The sequence below is a fragment of the Panicum hallii genome, chromosome 4 (assembly GCF_002211085.1).
Source record: "Panicum hallii strain FIL2 chromosome 4, PHallii_v3.1, whole genome shotgun sequence".
NCBI lineage: Eukaryota > Viridiplantae > Streptophyta > Magnoliopsida > Poales > Poaceae > Panicum > Panicum hallii.
This window is the reverse complement of record NC_038045.1, coordinates 3,562,114-3,584,063: the sequence shown is the minus strand read 5'-3', so window position 1 is coordinate 3,584,063 and position 21,950 is coordinate 3,562,114. Positions and strand designations below refer to the sequence as shown.

General features: G+C 46.7%; 4 protein-coding genes across 6 annotated transcripts; 1 reads left to right on the top strand and 3 right to left on the bottom strand.

The window, feature by feature from the left end:
- Window positions 1-3,910: 3,910 nt before the first annotated feature.
- LOC112890066 (SKP1-like protein 1A) lies at window positions 3,911-4,727 on the top strand. Its single transcript, XM_025956910.1, has one exon. The coding sequence runs from the start codon at window positions 4,009-4,011 to the stop codon at window positions 4,540-4,542; it is 534 nt and encodes a 177-aa protein (XP_025812695.1). The 5' UTR covers window positions 3,911-4,008; the 3' UTR covers window positions 4,543-4,727.
- Window positions 4,728-5,985: 1,258 nt separating this feature from the next.
- LOC112889688 (tRNA pseudouridine synthase A) lies at window positions 5,986-9,298 on the bottom strand. The gene is made up of 9 exons (XM_025956436.1): window positions 9,124-9,298; window positions 8,901-9,018; window positions 8,336-8,523; window positions 8,099-8,244; window positions 7,849-7,940; window positions 7,370-7,617; window positions 7,000-7,069; window positions 6,567-6,629; window positions 5,986-6,494 (listed from the first exon to the last, which is right to left on the bottom strand). The coding sequence occupies exons 1-9, from the start codon at window positions 9,270-9,272 to the stop codon at window positions 6,306-6,308; spliced, it is 1,263 nt and encodes a 420-aa protein (XP_025812221.1). The 5' UTR covers window positions 9,273-9,298; the 3' UTR covers window positions 5,986-6,305.
- A 268-nt stretch (window positions 9,299-9,566) lies between these two features.
- LOC112889687 (probable serine/threonine-protein kinase PBL17) lies at window positions 9,567-14,263 on the bottom strand. The gene is made up of 6 exons (XM_025956435.1): window positions 13,651-14,263; window positions 12,302-12,612; window positions 11,863-11,998; window positions 11,347-11,483; window positions 10,780-10,903; window positions 9,567-10,638 (listed from the first exon to the last, which is right to left on the bottom strand). The coding sequence occupies exons 1-6, from the start codon at window positions 13,697-13,699 to the stop codon at window positions 9,980-9,982; spliced, it is 1,416 nt and encodes a 471-aa protein (XP_025812220.1). The 5' UTR covers window positions 13,700-14,263; the 3' UTR covers window positions 9,567-9,979.
- Window positions 14,264-18,913: 4,650 nt separating this feature from the next.
- On the bottom strand, window positions 18,914-21,915 carry LOC112889690 (endonuclease V). 3 transcript variants are annotated; one of them, XM_025956438.1, is made up of 8 exons: window positions 21,349-21,915; window positions 20,982-21,249; window positions 20,632-20,694; window positions 20,234-20,273; window positions 19,725-19,789; window positions 19,486-19,602; window positions 19,266-19,394; window positions 18,914-19,164 (listed from the first exon to the last, which is right to left on the bottom strand). In XM_025956438.1, exons 1-8 carry the CDS (start codon window positions 21,525-21,527, stop codon window positions 19,111-19,113), a joined length of 915 nt encoding a protein of 304 aa, XP_025812223.1. In that variant the 5' UTR covers window positions 21,528-21,915; the 3' UTR covers window positions 18,914-19,110. The 3 variants fall into 3 exon arrangements, 2 of the variants coding, with proteins under 2 accessions (XP_025812223.1, XP_025812222.1); XM_025956437.1 differs by having other exon boundaries at window positions 20,982-21,915; XR_003228149.1 differs by lacking the exon at window positions 18,914-19,164 and having other exon boundaries at window positions 19,314-19,394; window positions 19,721-19,789; window positions 20,982-21,915.
- Between the last annotated feature and the right edge of the window lie 35 nt (window positions 21,916-21,950).

The window sequence follows — 21,950 nt, the reverse complement described above, 5'->3', positions numbered from 1 at the left end:
AACATCGCGCGAGGCCGTGTGGACTACTTCTGCGGCGGCGACCGTTCAGGTTCAGCTCGTCCTTGCAGGACGCATAAAAGAGTTCTGCGACCTCTGGAGACGTTTTACTTCCTGTCCTTTGCCCAGGCCCGTTTTTTCAACCGAGATCACACTGATCGCCCAACGACCGAACCGACGTGCAGCGGCAGCAGGTAGCGACTATTTTAGTGCCCCGGGCACGGCAAGGCGCGCGACAGCTCGGCTGCCTGCCTCGCGCTCGCCTCGCACGTCCCGGTTCGTGCGCCCGAGTCGCGGCCACGGTCGCGGCGATCGCCGGCATGTGGCCGCCCCCTGGAGCTTTTGTTTTTCTTCTTTTTTAAAAAAAATCTTATTGAGTTGTTATTTGCGAAACGCATTAGTGTTTAAAAAAAATTGCACGATAAGAACGAGGGCGTGGGCGGCCTTATGTTATTACGGGATAAATGGGAGGTGATTTATATGTTTTTGCCGGGATATGCTGCGGGAGAAATGCTTTGTTCTCTCATTTCTGTCAAGGCTAGCTATGCCCGTGCCTGCGATGTATTTGGTCCGTTCTGAAAGAAAATGGGGGATAAACCTTGGTACTGACATTCTGGCAAATGATGTTCAGACGTATACTATGTCAAATCTTTGTACAAGCAGAAGCGACCGCCAAGGCAGAAGGTGGCTTGCAATCTCTCAAAAATTATCTAAAAATTAAATGTTTGCTTCTGCATTGTGTTTTGTAAGAAAAAAATTATGATTTCAAAACAGATGCTAAATTTGATTGAAGAAGCTAGTTCTTCGGTACTCGGGTTATGACCTATGAGTTTGTCAAGACCTTCAGCACATAATACTATTGAAGTTTAGGCTAATCACAATAGGAGGTTTCATATCCCTATTTTCATGAATGTCATGTCAGCTTGGGGGATGAATGAAACAATATACCTTAATGGAGAGTTTCATTTCACTCCAAAGCTAACCATTGTAATTAAATGCTAGTTGATCTAGTGTGGCATGTATATTTGTAACTAGTGTAATTAAGTGTAATTAAATAGTCGTTTCACGCTATTTCCAACGTCTTGGAAACGAGTTAGCAGAGTATCGTTGGGATGAAACTGGTTCCTTCTCTTCCCTCATTAAATCAGTGCCACATCATCAAAAATACTAATGTATCATGGTAATTAATGTCATAAAATTTATCATAAAACTCTATTATGATTAGGCTTATGGTCACTCTTCCGTTGCAGTCTTGCAGATACGGACGGACGCGTGCCACATGCAAAGGGGCACGCAAACGTGAGCTCTGTTGTCCAGTCCAGTTTGTTGGCGCGTAGAGGCCTTGAATGCCCGAGTCGGAGCTTGTTAGAACGCAGAGCTCGCTGGCCTCGGCCGGGCAGAGCCACGATCATCTCAGGCCGCCTCTCTCACGCAAAAGCGCCGTGCTGCGAATGCGGTTGGGCCTGATGAAGAGCACCGAATGGGCGCCCATGGGCTGGACCGTTACGGCCTGGTGGTCACTCGGCTGCGGTGCGGTTCAACTTCCGATCCAATCAATCATCCGCCGCCGCCTCCCCGACCTCCGGTTCCAATTTAATCCAAGACCAAGCCCTCGACCACCAGGCTGCTTCTCCGGCGACCCAGCGGCTTCGCCGAGGCAAGGCAGCGGCGATGGCCGCCGCGCTACTACTTCCCTCGCTGCACGATGGGCCTTGTATGCCATGCTTAGCGACAGAATCCAACATGGTCGCTTGGTCGGGTATCATTTTACCCTAGAAGTTCCGGCGAGGCATGACCATCACCGCAAGCAAGCAGCAACGAGAAGCTGTGAGACGTCAATATCTTGCTATGGCATCAGATGACTACGGTATAACGGGCAAAACTCCTTAGGAATAGGAGTGAGAAAAAGAACAAGCATAAAGAAGACGACTATACCTTGCTTGCACAACAACAAATTTGTTAACCTCTAGTATATTATAGGCTATGAAAAAGTTGCAACAGCTTGAAGAAGAAGGAAGCATATACATATATACAGAGACAGCAATTTGAGACCGGAGAGACTTGACATGATCAAAACTAAACAGGATGCATCTACAAATTTTAAAAATAAACTTTAATGATCTGAGCTGCTCATCTAGATCTTCTTCTTAAGGAAAGACTATGGATAATTTTCGCCGTAAGTAAAACTTTTAAAAAAATGTACACTACCTGTCAGAAATAAAAAATATATTCCTTTTAAAAGGTAAAAACTTTATATTAGTTTGAATATATACCAAAAATATCTTTCTAAATGAGATCTTCCAACAAAATATGCCATATAATATGACAATGGAAAAAATATAGATGGGGTCTTCGTCTAGGATATTAGGAGGAAAAATTAGAATAAATGGAAAATAAAACTATTTGAATAAATTTCTTTTTAAGTAAAATACAAAAGTTACTTATTTTCTTTCAGATTTATTGGTCACTTTAGTTTTGTTCTAAGTCAGACTTCTCTACCTTTTTATCAAATTTATGAAAAGTATAATAATTCACAATAACAAAATACATATACTATCAATACAATTTTATGGTGAAACAAATTTAGTATCGTAGAAGTTGATTTTTTTAAAAAGATAATGTGAGTATAGTAATAAACCTAGCTACCCGCACTATTTGCACGGACCACCTATTAGTTTTCAATATTAGAGCAGATATGAAATTATGTGTAGTTAAATTATCATAGCTAGCAAACTGGTATCTTCCTCAGCTGGAAGGTACGGGGGTTGTTCCCGATCGCAGTACCACTAGGATGCAAGTCATCGCAAAAGGCCCATGAGGCTCATCATGAGCTCGCCCCCAGCCGCCGGCACCACCCTCGTTGCCGCCGGATCCGCCACCGCCTGCCGTCACCACACTTGGCTTCATACGCCCCCGCTTTAGTTCTGGCCCACCAGTTATCTAACCGAGTCGGCTCCCGCCATCTCGCCGCGCCGTTCTCTTAACCCGCCACCACTGCCAGGCTTCCCTACCCCCTCTCTTCTATGTCTGGCGGTGCTGGATTCCGCATCCTGGCAGCACCCTCTCCCTGACCCCGTGGATGTCATGATGTAATGAGGAAGAAGAAGAAAAGTAGTCTTGGGTCCACTTGCAGCGACCAACGACACGTCTTCTACGACGAGTTCGCTCGCACCCTTGCGCATGACTCCTAGTATTCGCAGGAAGGCATGGCATGCGCAAGTGAACGGCTTCAAAGTTCCAAAGGCCTGCTACTACGAAGGTTACAGGAGAAGAGATGATTAGATGAAGCTGTTGCAGCGTTCTACAGTGAAGGAAAAAAAGGATTGGCAAAATTAAATATCATTGAGATGAGGAGGAAAAATAGCGCCTTTTCATGTAAAGACATATTGGGGTGTTTAGTTCCAGAGCGTTAAACTTTAATCCCATCACATCAAAGAGAATCTTATCATTTAAAAGTATTAAATAAAATTTAATTATAAAACTAATTGCAGAATTCCTAGGCTAATTCACGAGACAAATCTAATGAGGTATATTAATCCATGATTAACGGATGGTTACTGTAGTATTACTTTTGCAAATCGTGGATTAATTAGACTCATTAAATTCGCCTTGCGAATTACATCCATCTTAAAAAAAGTTTTATAAATAGATTTGATTTAAATTTTTTAAATAGTAAAATTTTCATTTGATATGACGGGATTAAACCCTTCGAAAACGGGACTAGTGCTATACTACTGGTCTTAAACGGAACCGTCCAGGAGGAGGAAGGCGAGGGTTTGATGGGCTTCCGATGGGCCCGAGTAAGCGAGCCCACTTGGTCCACCCCAACTTAAACGGAGCCGTTTCCTACTCCGACTCAATGTCGATGATCTCCAAGATCTACCGTCCCTCTCGTCCTATAAAATCAACCCAATCCATGGGCACGCAGCTCGCCAATTGCCAGCCCTTCGAATCAATCTGAGGAGAAAGCGCTTTGATCCCGTCCCGGCGACCACGCACGCGGCCGAATCGATGGCTTCCCCGGCGATGGTCACGCTCATCAGTTCGGACGACGCGCGGTTCGAGGTGACGGAGGCGGCGGCCACCATGTCGCAGACCATCCGCCACATGATCGAGGACGGCTGCACCGACGGCGGCATCCCGCTCCCCAACGTCCCCGCCAGGACCCTCGCCAAGGTGCTCGAGTACTGCAACAAGCACGCCGCCGCCACCGCCGCCGAGTCTTCTGCTGCTGGCGGCGCCGCCGCTGGCTCGGACTCCGGGAGCTCCTCGAGCGCCGACTCGGCGGGCAAGGATGATGGCGTCGATCTGGCGAGCTTCGACAAGGCGTTCATCGAGGTCGACACGGACACGCTGTACGACCTCCTGCTGGCCGCCAACTACCTCGACGTCAAGACGCTGCTGGACCTCTGCTGCCAGAAGGTCGCCGACATGATCAGGGGCAAGACGCCGGAGCAGATCAGGCAGACGTTCGGGATCAAGAACGACTTCTCGCCCGAGGAGGAGGAGAAGATCCGCAAGGAGAACCAGTGGGCCTTCGAGTAGTATGTAGAGGCCGCCGGGCCCGGCCGCCGCCATGGATCAAAGATCTCGATCGACCTGTCGGGCGCCCTTTGCCGTGCTGTGGGGTTTAGTGGATCGCTTAGTTTCATCTCAGGAAGACGCTCATCAATTTTTGTTAGATCATTGGCTGCTACTTTGATATTATTACTAGGTAAAGCTGTTTAGAACCGGATTTACTTTTACCTGGATCTTTTTCTATCAAAAAACTCAATCTATCATGCGCTCGTTCTCTGAGGTTTTGCAGTTTTCAGTTTCTGAAGTTGTGCTTTTGATTTGATTCATCCGGTTCAAACTATGATATTAGCACTGGGAGATGACACTTGAGTTGCATTGTCATACATGCACTCGTATGATTAGTACTGATTTCGCGAATCCTAATCAATCACGGCACATCGTGGATGGACGTGTGGCGATATTTTTTTCTTCTTTTGGCAGTAACATAGGCCAAGACCAAGACAGGGAAGAAGTGTTGTAGGTCACCGGCGGACCCAGGGCCCGGCCACCCTGGCACTGGCCCGAGCTCCCTGGGCACTGGCCCGGGCCTCCTCGCTATACGTGCAACAAGCTAATGCTAGCACATTGCAATGGTGAAAGGTTCTTTGGTGCGTTGAGAAGGAAGGCAACCAGTAGTCAGCACATGTATATGCAAATCAACACTAGAGACCAGAAAATTAAAAGAGAAGGGCCAATAAATAGAATCAATTTGAATAGCTAGCGGTTCGAATGTGATCTGCTGTGGTCGCAATCTTTTTCTACTGGAGATCGTAATAGAATTGTCTTAAGCTTGATCCAAGCTCTTTTCGTTCCCTAGTCCGCCACTGTCTATGTAGTTAGGAGTTAGCAGTGGAGCGACCCGGCCGTGACTCGGAGTGCGCCGTGAGGACTGGGAGCAGACCAGAAGGAGGTGGCTGCTACGGTCAACCATGAATAGCCTTACCAAGCTGCCAAAGCACTTACCACAAAGCAGATCGTTACGACTTAGGGTTTGGTATTTTACATGAGTTTCGAAGCGGATTCATTTTTTTTTTGAAGCGACGTATTTTACATGAGTTTCTAATCTAATTTACGAAAGTTGGTGCATAAACAGAAAATAAGCCAAACGAATAGGAGACCTAATCAACCACGAGATACTAGTTTCTACACGTACAGAACTATACTATAGAAGAAGCCTTTATAATTTCTCCTCCGACTCTCGGTGAACTGTACGCTTATGACCTTCCGGCGACGGGAACGGCATGATGACGACGGTCACGATCATCAGCTCCGACAACGTGGCGGTTCGAGATGTCGGAGGCGGCGGCGTCGCTGTCACGGATAACTCTCAAGTTAACACGGTCAGCCAAACTCTCAAGTTTTCTTTTTTTAAAAAAAAAGCTCTCAAGGTTTCTCGATGAACGGGTTAACAAGAGTTAATTCAACGACCTATATTTTCAGCTCATCTCTCAATCCATTTATTGAAAAAAGAATTGGTTCTGCATCTCCTCTATCACTGTTTCTACTTCTCTTCTCTGCATGACTGCATCTCTTATAAATAAGATGAATATATAAATAAAAATAAAAAGTAATGCCAACACTGGGTGTGCCCTACTGAGATGGGTCATGTTTGGGGTCAACAAGTAAGCATGTAGGGCCCAAAATCAAAACTGAAAGGGTTTGGTATCTTCTCAGCAACCTGGAGTAACCTAGGTCCTCGATTGTTCAATCGTGCATCTTGTGTTCTTCTCCATAAAAAAATATGACTTCCTTTAATCAACTATGAAGCATCTCTGTTTACTGAAATCTTCGTAACCAACATCTACGAGGCAGAGGCCCTCTGGCGGTGCCGGAGGTGCTGTGGCACGCCTGTCAGTGGCATCCATCAGGTTCAACAAAGCATCCTCTCCTGCACCAGCAGCAGCCTCTCTTATGGCTGTAGCAACAAGGACCCTGACCATCTGTACAGTGCAATATAGTGAAAGTCAGCAGTCACATGAATGAACAAGGGTAAGCATCACAGCTTGTATTACCTTACGTAGAAACCGGTTTGCAACTAGCTCGAAACACATGACCCTCATACCTTCTTTGTAATCCTGGGGGGAAATAAGGGAAGACAAAAACCAAACATAGCAGTTTCAGTTGAAAGAATACACAAATATAGATGATAATAAAAATATTAGATCAAAGTATTCAACAGTTGGTTCAAGAAAAAAGTATATTCAACAATTGTAACCAACAGTCCAGGTTTCTTTCAGATACTCCTTTGTTCTGAGGTCAGCAAAGATATGTGTCACAGCAATACTACATGGAAAGGGCACTATCCTGCCACACATATTTTTTTTTCAATAAAATCCTGCCACACATGTGCAGAGCAACTCAAGAAGCAAAAGCTACATAGTTCTTAAGTTGATGACTGCAGTCTATTCAATAATTAGAGACAAAACAAATCTATGCTACTCTCACCTCATTAGCAGAATATAGCTTGGCCACTGCAGCTCGAGAATGGAACATGAAACATTCTGTAGGTGGGCCACTGAAAAAACAATAGAACATCAATAGAAGTTATGAGTTTATTGAGCTTCAGAACAAGTGCCAACATAGAGAAAAAGATTCCATATAAAAGAAGCGTATTGCTCTCTTCATATGACAGGTGGTGATGAGTATGGTAGACAATTTCCATAATATTCTGATGAATATCTATGTCAGGATGAGCTAATAAAACTACAAGATATGCATTAAGAAAGATCCACCTGCTAGAGATTAGCCTGCCGTAAGCCATTGTTGTACTTATAAATGCACCACATTTATGAACTCATAGTTGGGTAAAACTTACACACTTCGTGAAGCTTGCGTATCACGTGCAAACATCTTGTAGGATAATGTCTTTCCAGCAAGTTTTTTAAGGATTTTGTCAACCTTGGCCACATCAAAGCTTTGAGGTTTTATGTTGTGGTCATAATTCTCTAGTACTTTAGAGGAGTGTTCTTCCTCCAAGATCAATTTAGCATCCTCGTCAAGAGGAAAAATATACATGTATCTCCTCCATTTGGCTGAAAAATTAGGATGAAACTCACGCGCGACCTGCAAATTGTGTCATCAGTTAATACCCAGCATAACGTCATTTGAAGTTCAGGTCCTGGCATTCTCAGAACTTTCACCGACAAGAATAAACTGTTGGAATACTACTGTATGATTAAATGGCATTTCAATATGGAATGCAGACTAATTATCAAAATAAATTATGGAATGCAGGCATCACTAGCAGCAAATATCAAGTGCATAGATATATTCGGCAAAAGGATGACAAGATACCTCTAACACATGCAAAGGTTTTAGTTTATCTGGAGCAGCCTCGTTTATTGCGTGTTTTATATCCCCATATTTCACATCCTTCCTCCATGTGTCTATGGCAATATACAGGAAATATAAGATGTAAGTTTCATCAGGAGAAGTGCCAAGAGATGTTGATATGCTGCATAATAAATTTCAAAATGTGATTAAATTAGGCAAAAAAGTGAAAACAGTGAAAGCAACAGTATATGTATTCTCAAGGTTAACTAACAAAATGAGCAAACTTGCTGAAGAGCAGTCACCCCTTTGTCGGTGCGCCCAGCAACAATGGCACAGCCTTCTATTGGCAAAGATCTTGCTTCGAGCTGTTTAGCTTTTCTCTCATCAACAAATTGTCCAAGATGTTTCTCTACTAACCTGCGATTGATAAAAAAGTTTTAGAAAAATACCAGTGACTATATTCTATAACATGTGAATGAAGTGAAGAGTGATAGGTTGAACAAATTACCCCTGAACAGTATTGAGGCCAGGCTGCTTCTGCCAGCCATCGAACGAGCCCCCATGGTACGAAAGAACAATTTTAAATGTTACTCTTTCCCACCTTCCTCCACGATCTTTGGAGGAAATTGTTGCCGTTTGTTTTTCTGATGGAGTTAGGTAATTCTTCTCTTCCGTAGTATCAAGGGTGTAATCTTTCTGTGGAAGTAAAATCTAAATGAGTTTCTCAAAATCAACACATGTAAACCATTGCCACGCTCCAACCTTTTTCTATATAAAAAAAACTAGCATATGCATCGATGCAAATCCCAATCAATCCTGGAGCCCTTTTTTAGCTATTCAGTCTAGGCACAACTAGAGTAGCAGGCAATCTATCTGAACTTTAATCGTCCAATACTGGTATGGCCTGATTTAATCCTCAGTTTTAGGAAGATCTATTTACTCGACGATGTTACAATTCAGCACAGCATAAATAATAGCCAGAAGAAATAAAACATTTCTTCCTCTTGAACCGAGCAAATCGGAAAATTACCACCTGGCTATCACAGGGGAGCCAAATGTTTGTTCTTCCTCACCTCATCTTTCCCAAACAGCTTGGCGAGCCCAGCCGCGCCGGCGCCGGCCCGCACGAGATCGGCATAGAAGTCGACCACCCTGCTCCACGGCCGCGCGTACATGTACTCGTAGCTCTCCCTGTCCAACCCAGCAACGAACAAAGTTCCAGGGCTCACGCTCAAAGCCCTAAACGCTAGAGGAGAAAGCGAAGCGAGCAGGGAGGTGAAAGGGAGGGGCGGTTACTTGGCTGTCCACCGGAGGTGGTGGCACGCGTCGGTGTGCTTGTAGTGCACGTGTTCGTCCAGCTCCGCCGCCGCCGTGGAAGCTGCTACCGCCGGCGTCGCCCTCACCTTCGCCGCCGTCGCCATGAGGGGTCGGAACTTGAAGAGCATGTGTTTTGTTGTGCTTGTGTTCTTTTCTCTGGCAAGACAGCCCACATGTCATTGTATTTTCACTTTCCCGACCCCACCAAAATACTATGAATATTTTTCCCCGGAAATTATTTTTTCCCTGCAAGTTTAACCCAGGTCTAAATAAGATTTTCGAAAGTATCCAAATCAAATGGCAGCTCGCCCTCTCCAGAAACAAAGTTTGAGAAAGATAAGCATGTTACTCTTAAGTTTGAATATCGATTCTGCTCTTTCTTTCAAAAAAATATCGATTCGGGCAGCGAGCATACATTCATAGAAATAACTGGACAGGATATGGGCACTGACTAATTTCTCAATTTCCATGGTGGTGTTGATTTGCCGTAGAACTATTCAGGTTTACAATGCAGAACAAGCATCTTTACAAGTCGAACACACTGGCAACGGCACTGACTGTCAGGACACATCTTTCCACATCCATTTTTGGCGTGGAAGTTCTCCCAGAAAGAACCGTCTCAAGCTTTTACAGCGTCGTCATGGCAGGCACTCACATTACATGCTTTCCATCACAACTCTCATCTACATACAATTGCTAATCGGAAGAACAAGAACCCTAGCGTGGCCATCATAGGGAAAAAAATAACACTGGCTGACTGTTCTTGAGAACATGGACGGCGGCGCAAAAGATGACCAACGATGGCTCAAATCATTGGGAAAAAACTGATCTGATGTTATATCTTGTACAAATCCTCATCAGGAGGGTCCGGTATACTTCTGTCTCTGGAAGGGGATGCAAGCGCCTCCAGGCCGAGCTGCTGTCCGTCGGAGTCCGGTGACGGGATGTACATCTTGCACTCCAATGACGGCTCGCTCTTGCTCCGGCCATTCCCAGGCCGTGTCCGCCTGCTCTGGGGGACTGGCTTTCCGTTCACAGGCGGCACAGCGGCAGTCTTTACTGCCGGAAGGACTGCCGGTTCCTGCTTGGTCTTCTCCTTCTCAACACTCTCTGTAGGCTCCTTTGGGACCTCGTAGAGCGTCACAGCACCTGTGATACTGTTCTGGAGGAGTATGTCTTGGCATTCAGGCATGTTCTGCACTGCCTCAAAGGTCTCAACGACTTGGCTCATGGTTGGTCGCCCTTTGGGGTTCTGACTCAGGCAACGGTATGCGAGGCTTGCCACCTCAATGGCAGCCTTGGTGGAGTACTGCCCTTCCATTCTTGGATCAATGATCCTGAACAGCTTCCTGTTGTGGACAAGGAGGGGGCGTGCCCAATCAACTAGGTTATGCTCACGGGTTGGCCGGGTCTTGTCCACAGCTCTCCTTCCAATAATCATCTCTAGAAGCACGACGCCAAAGCCGTAAACATCACTTCGGGCAGTCAGATGGCCTGCGGCAAGTTAATTGGTCATTAAGGATTAACATATTTGAACTAGTAAAATGAAGTGTCTGTTCATACATGAGAACATGTTCACTCTCCTCTTTATAATATAGACTTGTTTTCTTATAATATAGGGAATTCCATCCTTACCAGTCATGACATATTCTGGAGCTGCATATCCATAAGTTCCCATGACCCGAGTTGACACATGGGTTTGGTCTCCACTAGGTCCTGTTCTTGCGAGACCAAAGTCTGAAAGCTTAGCATTGTAGTCCTGCAACAGCGGTAGAGTGGCATTGAGATGCTATCGGATGCAAATATATTAATATCTCAAGATCGCAGTGAGAAATTTAGATTAGCATACGTTGTGCGGTTCTGTGCTTCTAAAGATGGACTAGGTAAAATGATTAAGTATTCTTTAATGGCTTTAAAACATGGGTAGCATTTTGGAGGTGCGGAAATGCAATGAACCTCCAGGTTTCAAAAAACATAGTACGATTTATACTGAGCAGTTCATAGAGATGTTGAGATTAAGGCAGATATACAGACAATGTGTCACAGCATCACCAATGCATTGTTCAGCGGTAGAAATATATTGTCCATACAATTTGGTTGGTTGGACATATGAGAAGTTATATTCAGAAACTATCTTAAAACTCGTACGTGAAATAGGGCAAAAATATCAAAACATCCAAACATAATAGATGAAACACGAACCGCATCTAATAAGATGTTTGACGTCTTGAAATCCCGATAGATGATGGATCTCTCGGCTCCATGAAGGTACTCAAGCCCTCTTGCGGCACCCAGCGCAATCTTCATGCGTGTTGACCATGGCATATTAAGGCAAACCCCTGTTATGTTACAAGCAAGAGGATAAAATAAATGAGAAACCCCTTTATAATTGGAAATATACGTATAATTGATCTTCCAGACATTTAAAAGGTGTGTAAAGCTTGCTTGGCATACTACAATATAGTGCATAAACAAAAAAAAAAGTGCTATAGTACATAAACTAAACCCCAAAATTCAAACAAAAAAGATTTCATTATCATTTCAAAAACAAACCCCAAAATTTGCACATTATATTACCAATTAGATTTAAACGGAATTAATACCAATATCTTCTCTGCTGATTTGTCTAAATGCAAAAATGATGCACCCCATGCAGGTTAAGCTACTAAGAACACTGACTGCTAAAGAGGGCAGTGAAAATAGACAGTTGGAGCTTACGGCGAAAAAGGTGCTTTTCCAGGCTGCCACAAGCCATGTACTCATAGACAAGAAGTCTATGTGAACCCTCACAGCAATAGCCAATCAGTTCGACTAGATTTGGATGACTAAGTTGCCCAAGATAGTTGACTTCGGCCTGGAAACACATCAGAAAACCATTAGTGCAGTTATTGCAAGCAGAATATTGTTTACTCAGTATAGAAATGCACTCATCAGCATAGAGTGTATGTGAATAATATTTATTAAAATATAGACAAGGACAATGACTTTCCAATATAATTATAAAGAATAATGGCCTTATCACTAGCTTGAGTCTTCAAAATCTAATCAACCCATTCTCATGAAGGTTTCTAATGAGCATAAAATTAACTTGAATAACTGGTGTACCGTATATGACCAAAGCCAGGTATAGAAACAGCAAGAAAGCAATGGGACTTACCAACCATTCCTTATCTCCCTGAAAGCCCTCTGGGTTTAGTTCTTTAACAGCAACCTGTCTAGATGGGAAACCTGCTCTAACATTTTCATCAATAACACCTTTGTAAACAACTCCAAATCCACCCTCTCCAAGAATTTGGTCTGGCCGGAAGTTTTTCGTGGCTGCCCTCAGTTCATCGTATGTGAAAATATTAACATTTCCATATCCTTCTACTTGTAAGTCAACAACATCTTTTGGAGGAGCAAGAACACTTGCTATAGCTTTAGAATCAGATTTAGACTTCTTCAAACCATCTGGTCCAGCAGCTTCCGCTGATAGAAATTTTAAGAAGCAACTTCATCAGGAAAGAATCAAAGATGTACATATAGACATATAATCAATGCATATCTCAAATTAGAAATAGAGAATTATGATGTATATCCTTCAGTCCCAGGATATTTTTTTAATTCATATTGATCCCATGAAGTGAATGGCAATGGCTACTTTACTGTGTTGCACGTAATCCAAAAAAGACACCACATATTTGACCACTGTGTAGTCATAAGCATTACTGTGTCACAATGCTCCCTTGAGACCATTCTGACTGGCAATCAGAATGGTCTTAAGGGAGCATCTGTGGTCACAAGTTGCCATCAGCAGGACAGAATACGTATCTGGATAAATCAACTTTCTCTAAATTTTTTGAAGATATTAGCGCAGCAGTCCACTATCAAATCTCTCACTCTACAATAATTGATTAATCTTGGCTTACTAACTTTTCAAGAATCGATTGAAGCTCAGTTTACCAGATTGCCAAGTTACCGGACTGTTCAAGCACAGATTTTGCAGGTGGCATAGTATCTAGGAACTTTACCTATTTAAGTCCTATAAAAAAAATATAAGCTATACTTGACTTATTCTTCCCATAAACTACAGCTGGCCAAGTTGTCAAGGACATTGCCTCAGAATGCAATTTCGTAAGCAAAGTATGAGTGTATTACAGTACCGTGTTTTCACCAGGACACCAACAGGCGAAATTGTGCCATGCAAAGTTAGTGCGAACAAAATAGAAGGGGCAGTAAAAGACTATACATGGCATTTCGCATCACCCACAAGGCCATAGCATGAGCTCACAAGCACAAGATGTCATCAAACAAGCCAACGCATCTTCCAAACACAAAATCATTTAAAATCCTAATCAAAATCCATCCTTTTGCCGCTTCTTCAGCTGATTTTACAAAGACCAATAAGAAAATGCTTAATTCACAACCAAATTTCAAAGACAGCAACGCCAAACCTCACACCATGAGCTCCATACACCTCCCAAACATGGTAAACTATATCAGAGAGACCGGCAGAAGCGCACAAACCTGGCCTGCTCTGGAGCCGGTGCTCCTCCTGCGAGAAGCATCCGCCCATGGGAACCCCCAAGATCGCGCCTTTCCCCCAATCCGGCCCTACTCCCTCCTCCACATCGCCCGCCTCCGGCCAGATCCACGCCCCAAACAACACCTTCGCCCCTTCACCAACCGGGACCGCCCTACCCGCAAGCTCCTGCCGCACCAACCAGCCGCTTCGTCCGCCACAATTCCGGTGCCGCCGCCGCCGCTGCCGCCTGCGTGAACCGGCACGCTCGCCGCCCGAATTCGCCGCCGGAGCTCCTGGTGCGCTCCTTCCGGATGCGCGTCTTCCACCAAACTGTCCCTCTCCTCTCGGGCGCGTGGTTTTACTCCACTAGCACCACTTCTTGGCCTTTATTTTCCGTGGGGGCGTTGGAATGCAGCAGCGAAGGCGAGGAGATGGAAGAGAAAAAGGCGAAGAAGCGGATTAGCTGTGCCAGAGGGTTGGAATGAGTAAAAGGAAGCTGCTTTGGATTAAATAAACGCCGCGTACAACAACGACGCGGAGCAACCGGGGGTTGAGGCTGAGGCGTTTTTTTTTTCTTTTGATCTTCCCTGTGGTTGTCGCTTTTGGTTGATGAACAACATGATTAGAGTGCGATTAGATAATGACAGTGGTCTTGACAGGAATTGGGCGGAGGGTTTTTTTCCAGTGAAGATTGGGTGGGTTTTTCTTTTCGAAAGTTAGATGGGTTGGGATTTGGTTACGTGGTCTAGTGGAGTTCAGAAATAAGAGGTTTTTTCAGCCTAATAAATTAATAAAACGAATTAGAATAATATTCTATATAATTAATTTAGAGGAAGAAATAAACTATCATGGCATAAAACACCACAGGCTGGCCACTTTCCCTAACTGTAGTTTTAAATATTATCATATTTCTCATACGTATAGGGTGATGCTGTTGAAAAAAAGACTGATTTTCAGAAGCTGTTGATGGAAACTGGTTTTTCTAAAAGTTGTTGATGGAACGAAGCTAGGAAGCCTATATTTTGAATAAACAAAATGTATAAGTATCCAATAGCCCTCAAAACATTTGAAATGCAATAAGAATTGTCAAGCCCAACTTTTTATTCATATAGATAAAAAAAACTTAAGCTTCTTGTAAGCTGATTTCAAAGCCTACCTGTTTATTTTAATTTTTTGCTTTGGAGAAACAAAAGCCAGGCCCAAACGAACATGGGCAAAAATCGAGTTGAAATTTTGTTGCGTGGTGAAGGCTGGGGGCCGGGGGAAGCCGGGAAGGGGCTGTGGACGAAGAAAGGGGATTTTTTTTTTCGAAAGATGAAGAAAGGGAATTTGATTAATTCAACGAAATGTACTAGTTTGTGGCAAAGAAAATGTAAACAAAAGGTTTCGGTTCCTTGTTGAGTCAACCAGCAAAGAGGCAAAAACGCAAACCGAGCCAGTTGGGGAAAGAATCGGCGAGGACAACGCCCAACGCCGCCGGCCAGTCGGTGCTAGCGGCCAGCACCGCTTCTGCACTTGCGTTGCAGCGCCGGGTAGGCGAGGTTCGGTTGTCTCCTAGTTGTTGGACCTAATCCGGGCGGGCACGCTCATCATCGACCCGACCTACAAACCGAGCCGATCCGCGCAACTCGCCGAGAAAGAAAAGATAATGCGGCCGGCGGCCAGTTCAGCTGGTCGCGAAACAAGGGGCAGGCCCCTAATTCGCAGGTGCCCTCGCGAGTAATCAATCAATCAATCAATAGGGCAATGCCTTCGACCCGCCCCCAAACTTGAGTTCGCGGCCGCTTCCCTTCCTCGTCGGCGCGACCAAACGTGATTGTTGTGGATCCCGCCGGCGGACCCCGATCGGCTCCGGGAAATCTGAACCAAATCCAAGACGCCACATGCGGAGGCGACGCCCCCCACATGGGCGCCCCGCCCCGCCCGAATCGGGTGCGCATCCGGTCTCGGCTTGGTTGGAAGCTTCGAACGGATGGTGATGGCTGTTAATGGAGAAGAGAGAGCACCTCGGTCGCTGCGTGCGTGCAGCTCGATTCGTTTGGCTCCTGAAGGAGGACCGGGTGCCGAATTGAACACAGGAATGCAGCTGCCTGCTGTGCTGCCTGCTGGTTTCGTCGCTCTTCCTTTGGGTTTACCTCAAAAAAAGAGAGAGAAAAAACTCTTGCTTTGGGTTGGCAAGAACAAAGCGCCGGATCTTGATTGCTCTTTTGTTTTTGCTTTGACTCACTCTAGAGTAAGCTCCGGCCGAGGTCGGGCCGGGGACCCCCGCCCCGGACGACGGCGGCGGCGGAGAAACGCGGGAATTTCTCCGTGGCCGCTAGCTGCGGCAAGTCGCCAGCCCAGTGGCTGTGGGGGACGCGGTTTCGCTTGGCCCCGTCCGCCCCGCACCGCATCTCGTCGTCGGATCCCGGCGCGGCGCCCGCGTCCCCGGTAGGTGCGGTGGCTGCGGGGCGGGAAAAAAGGGGCAGCTCCCACGACTAGCATCTCCGCTCCGGTCGGTCCGCCGTGCCAGCTCCGGCGAGCCGGGTGGACGCGCTTTCTAGTTTGGTCTGTCAGCTCGCCGACCTTGTCAACGTCCTGCTACAGTGTACGGTTGCGGCACAGGACGACGGAACCTGGGCAGGGCGCTGCAGCGTGCTACCGTGTACGTGCGCCCGCCGTGGATGCGACCAACCTACCTCTCCGACCAAGAAGCTGGTGCCCGTCGTGCCAGCCTGTCGCCGCCCTGCTCCGGCTCCGCTGTCATTGTCAACGTCCTGCGCGTACGAGTACTTTATTCGCCCCCGTCCTGTACGGTTGACTCGGTCGTGTACGTGCCCTGGGTCAGTGGCTCGGTTCTCTTCTCTTCTCTCTCATGGCGCGGCGCGCGTGTGGGTGTGTGTGAGAGAGGGAGGTGGCAGCGTACGTGCCGGTGGGAAAGCGCGCGGGATTGGTCAGCGACATCCTCTGGACTTGGGGGATCTGGCACAGGAACCACCCTGTTTTCGTCGATGTCACGTCGGGGATCGCGTCGATGAGCGGCGCCAGGTCGGGACGTCGGGTGCGGCCGTGTCGGTTCCCACGGCGGTCGGCGGCGGGGCCGGGAGCGAGCGAGCGAGCGAGGTCGGTGGGGGCTGCGAGCCTGCGTTCCCGTCGGAGGCAGCCAAGGAAGGTCGCCGGCGACCTTGACTCCCGATGAGGGCCAGCATGGCTCCAGCGCCGACGGGACGGGAGTGACGACGACTGACCGAGTCACGCACGCTCACACCGTCACACGCTGCGCAGCGGGTTCAGCAAGCGTAGGTTCGTGGGCTGGAGGCCCAGCAGATCAACGTGACCCACGCACGCCAGGGTGGACCGTGCGGCTGCGGCATGTCCTCCCCCCGCCCCCAGGACGAGACTCGGGCCCAACCCAATCTCCTCCCGAAAAACGGGCCTCCTGCTAGGCCCAACCTTTATCCTCGGTGCAGCGCCTGCCTCCTGGCCCGGAAGAGTTTTAGCGGCAGCCGCCGCTCGGAAGTCGGAACACCTGTGACGCAGGGCGCGCCACCCAAACACCTGGAGTTTGCAGGCGCGGCCTGCACTGCAGAGCACCGCGTACAAAGCTGCACCTGGACTGCGCTGGCAAGCCGCAAGCACGGCGGGGTTTCAACCGCACGAGGCTGCACGCCACGCCTCGCATCGGAACTCGGTGAAACCAAGCGTCAGCTGCGAACCCTCGTCGTCATCGGGCGATGGCTTCTCGTCGCGTGCTTGGGTCGCTCGGCGGCCGCGCCGCCGTACCCTTGCCGGCCGGCCGCGCCAAGGCCGCCACGACCGTTCGTGGCGTCCCACTCACGCCCGTTGTTCAGTCCCGCTCGCTCGGACCATGCACGCGTGGCCGCTGGCCAGGGGCGCGCGATCTGATCTCGCGGCTGGTCGATGGTGCTTTCTCCGCTCGTGCGTTTCAGGTGTGCCGCGCCGCGTTTACCTCCGTCTCCAACAACGGCGACCCGGCGCTGGCGCCGGGGTCGGAGGAGGACAAAGGGAGGGCACAGACGGGTGGTGGCGATGGGCCGGCTGTGGGACGCGCGGCGGCGGACGTCGGCGGGAAGGCGAGGGGCGCCGCGGAGGAGGTGAAGGAGGCCGGGCGCGAAGTGAAGGACAGGGCCAAGGAGGTCAGCGAGGACGTCAAGGAGGCCATCAAGGAGACGCGCTAGCTAGCTACTAAGGCAAAGAGCTCGGCTGGTAGAGGGAGCTGCTCATCTATCCGTTCTGTAACTGTGTCAATAATAAACTTGCAAAATTGCAAGTACAAACGCACACAAGTTTCCAATCGCGTCTTCTCTTTCTTTTATTCCGGAAATCTCGGCATCATCTGATGACGATGAGTGATTTTCATTCCATTAGCCAAGCTATTCGATGCAGCAGCAGTACTGGTCGAGCGGCGGCACGCACTGGCCGCCCTTGGGGTACCCGCCGGCGGTCCGGCACCAGCTGTCGCAGTCCGGCAGGAAGTCCCCGCACTTGCCCCGGCAAACGTACCTCGCCGCCGCTGAGCCAGCACAACACCGCGGCGTTACACGTCGGACTTTCAAGTCGTCGAAGCCATCAAATTGAAGTACAGAGATAAGTGTATTTTGCAGCACGCAAATAAAAGCTTTGGACACTGTTTTGGGCCGGCGTACCATGGGATGAGAGGGTAGCAGCGATGAGTACAGCAACGACGAGGATCCTGAAGACGGCACCAGGAAACGATGGAGCCATTGGCGCCAGTGCTGCTGCGGTTCTGCAATTTGGTGAGCCAAGAATGGGTGATGGCACATCGCCGGCGATGTGTGCTTATATGTAGCCTCCGGCCAGTCGTCCAAGGCTTACTTTGGTCAGGGTTTGCCGTTACTACTTCCTAGATCTCTCAAAAGGGTTTGCTCATTCTGTCGACTCCTTACTGGATTATTAGAACTGGGTGCACAAGACACGGTGCCCGATTTTGTGGTCTGGAATACGGAGAGAGTAGAAACAGACACTTTTTCTGTCGGTTCAGAATTGGGTGCCCACTGCTTTTCTGCAGCTTTTCATTCGCACAATCAGCTGCGCCATCACGGTACTAGAAAGTTTTATGGACATCTCCGATTGTTCTGTGATCATGTCTTCGACGCACAGCAGTTTATAGACCTCCAGTGTAGATCAAATCGCTTTGTTTCCGTGTGACAGCAAACAAGCTAAACAGATCGCGATCTGTACGGTAACCTCACAGGTGACAATCATGCCAGACGTAATTACACTAGTTAAAGGAAGCAGAAATCGTTTCATGTAAGACACTTCATTCTGAAACGAGCAGAAATCATGTCACAAGTGACTATCATGTTGGATGTAGTTATGCTGGTTAGAGGAAGCTGTACAGAAATCATTTCATGTTGCCGTGACACACACATCTCAATTCTGAAAATTCAACTCAGCCAGCAAAGTGAGCAGGCTCCAGGTGTGCCAACTGCCAAGTCTTGTTACTGCTCTGGCCTTCGGAGCTTCTGCAGGAACACCTTCGATCTTATATCAGCCTACAGGAGAAAAGGCAATTTGTTAGTGACCCAGAAACAAAAACAAGCATCCGCATGTTTAAGGCATACTTTCTTCAGCAGTAAATGCCAATCCTCTCTACCTGCCGCGTTGGCTCAGGAACACGGTATTTACAACACATCTTCACTACAGCAGTTGCTGAATCAAGCGAAATGCGATGCCCAATTGAGATGTAGACTGGTTTCGACGAACCAGAGCAGGAAAGCATCGCCTGGCACAAACTCACAGTTCGATTACACCAGCTTAGCTATGCAATGCAACAGCATGCGTTTGATTCTAGATGCTGATGCAGAATCTCTTACCGCGCCCCATGTTGTCCCAGACTCTCCAGTCAACAAAATTAGTCCGTTATTGCAGTCTTCTTCCAACAAAAGCCGTCTTCTGACATCTGATTGGTTAAGGCCATCCACATGATGCAGCTGGTGCAATAAACACATCGAGACTCAGTTAGTCCTCCCGGAAGGGGGGTTATCGAGAGCTGCATAATGCAGATTGAATTGAGGGGAAAAATGCAACAGGCAACAGCAGCAAACCAACCTACATTTTTCCCAACTCCGATGGTTGGAAGGTCTGCAAGCACGCCAAGATGACAAGCTAAACCGAAACCTGCAGAAAATAAAAGACAGAGAGTTCACGTATAGAAAATATAGATAATATTGATTGATTTTAGACTCATGTAGCTTGTCGCTAATAGCCTTATATGCACAATAACAACAAAAAAAGATGCTCCATTTCACCAAAACGTTTTGACGAGGGTTCACATGGCTACTAAGGAAGTTTATTATCGGAATAGAAAATGGGATCACATAGCAGATGTGATTATACAGCATCTTGTAAGAGCATGAATACCATAATGAACTAATGTTAATAAAATCCAATAGGAAGATGCAGGCAGTATAGATGATTTTAGTACAATCTAATTCTACATGTATGAAATGCCAACATGATAAACTAAAATGTTAAACTTGCTATAGGCAACAAACTTGCTACTTGAAACTACTAGTGTGACAATGAATCTATCATTATAAACAATTGGTTAATGTGCTTTACCTCGCGGATGGAGCAATCCGTTTCCATCAACCATGAGCAACTGCCAGGGCAGAATGGTAAACCTTAGAAAAGCACTGGCAAATGGAGATGATTAATGTAACAATTCTCAATATGTTAAGAACATGCTACAATGTCTTAACATAATTATACAAGACATCTCATAAACTACAATGATTAACTCTCATGAAAACACAATTGCTTTAACACTAGGATTCTTCAAATGTATAACTGCAGAAGTCAGTATCCTATTTACTGGAGAAAGAAATATGGCCTATTTTCTATGGCTCCTGATCCAACCTGACCATTATGGAAAGTGATGATACCACCTCCATCTGAAGGACACAAGCAGTTTTCTTCAACTAAATTTCTTTGTTCCAAGTAACAAAAATAATATTTACCTGAGGGTAGAAATGTCGTGCATTGATCTTCACCTTATCCAAGAGTCCACGAAGAATTGGTGCCTGTAATGATAGACAGCCTTGTTTACTTACTTATTCAGTATACATGTTGGTACATTTTGACAGACATTAGACATCTTTGTCAGCAAGCACAAAAGATAGAAATTTTGAATGACAATCAACAATCTCAAATTATACAATAACTGAACTTAGGACTGATCATACTAGAATCCCCTGGCTCTAGAGACAAGAAGAAGAAACTGTTAGCAATAGGTAATACCACACTTCTTGCAGCAATGAGAGCAACTTGCATATTGATTGAAATGTGTACAAGACAGAACTTCGGTTACCTCTCTGAATGCAAGAAATCCAGGAATATATGGCACTTGCAGTCGAACAACGTCAAACTCTTCATGGACAACTTCTAAAGTATCAGCATCCAGGACTACCACCGCGGCGCATGCTGTGGATGGGTCTTCTTTTAAGAAGCTAATGTCAGTCCCACCAATATACTTCAGTTTGCCCCTTGCATCTTCACCTGAACTTGAGCCAACTGAAGGTAAACTCCAAACAAAATCATCTTCAAGAATAAGCTTACTCTTGAGCATATCTTGTGTTCTAAATGACCAAACAACCAACAAGATATACGAGTCAACTCCTCCTGATAGACTGAAGAGCTGATGAAGAAGAGGTGGTGGGAGGGGATTAAAGGCATACTTGATCCATTCTTGTTTCTGCAGCACCAAATCATGGTCATCTCCTTCTTCTTGGTATACTTGACCATCATCCATTCCTATGCTACTCCTCGCAAGACTGCAAATTCTTGTACGGTAGCTCTGTATCTGTACCTTCCAAGGAGGATGGCAAAAACTGACAAATCTAGCCGTCTCCTGCATCAAATTAAGAAAACTGTGGAATTGGGATATTCAACAATAGGTCTCCTAAGCTTGCGGGCTGATGTTCAGAGAATCGATAGCATTGTGGCAGGCTCTCAATGCAGTGACTAGGGGCCCTCTGTAGCCACACAGCACAGAATCAAGCGCTGGTTTTTTACACAAAAAGTGGCGCCCCAAATGTTCAAAAGAAACCGAAAATACCACCCGGATTTTTTTCGAATCAATCCTCCCGGAATTATAGCCCCACGAAGAACATAAGCTCAGGTCTTTGCTTGTTCCCCTCAGGGCCGGAGGCTCGTCCATGGAGGTTAATGAGGCGAGATCCCGATGCGGCGTAATTGAGGAAAGAAGAAAGCGGGGTAACATGTGGAGACAAAGGCGGCGCAATTCCTACCTGATGGCGTCGGTGGCCGAGCTTCCCCT

Bases quoted from the DNA above. Each gene is read 5' to 3' on its own strand.
- LOC112889687 (XM_025956435.1), bottom strand. From the start codon at position 13,699: ATGGGCGGATGCTTCTCGCAGGAGGAGCACCGGCTCCAGAGCAGGCCA. The intron at 10,904-11,346 runs GTTCGTGTTTCA...CCGCTGTTGCAG, and splicing joins CAAACATCTTATTAGATGCG to GACTACAATGCTAAGCTTTC. The intron at 10,639-10,779 runs GTAAGGATGGAA...AACTTGCCGCAG, and splicing joins TCCAGAATATGTCATGACTG to GCCATCTGACTGCCCGAAGT.
- LOC112889690 (XM_025956437.1), bottom strand. From the start codon at position 21,527: ATGCAGGAGACGGCTAGATTTGTCAGTTTTTGCCATCCTCCTTGGAAG. The intron at 19,395-19,485 runs GTAAGAGATTCT...AGTTTGTGCCAG, and splicing joins CTGGGACAACATGGGGCGCG to GCGATGCTTTCCTGCTCTGG. The intron at 19,165-19,265 runs GTAGAGAGGATT...TTTCTCCTGTAG, and splicing joins TTCCTGAGCCAACGCGGCAG to GCTGATATAAGATCGAAGGT.
- LOC112890066 (XM_025956910.1), top strand. From the start codon at position 4,009: ATGGCTTCCCCGGCGATGGTCACGCTCATCAGTTCGGACGACGCGCGG.
- LOC112889688 (XM_025956436.1), bottom strand. From the start codon at position 9,272: ATGCTCTTCAAGTTCCGACCCCTCATGGCGACGGCGGCGAAGGTGAGG. The intron at 8,524-8,900 runs GTGAGGAAGAAC...TTACTTCCACAG, and splicing joins AGCTGTTTGGGAAAGATGAG to AAAGATTACACCCTTGATAC. The intron at 8,245-8,335 runs GTAATTTGTTCA...TATCAATCGCAG, and splicing joins GGCCTCAATACTGTTCAGGG to GTTAGTAGAGAAACATCTTG.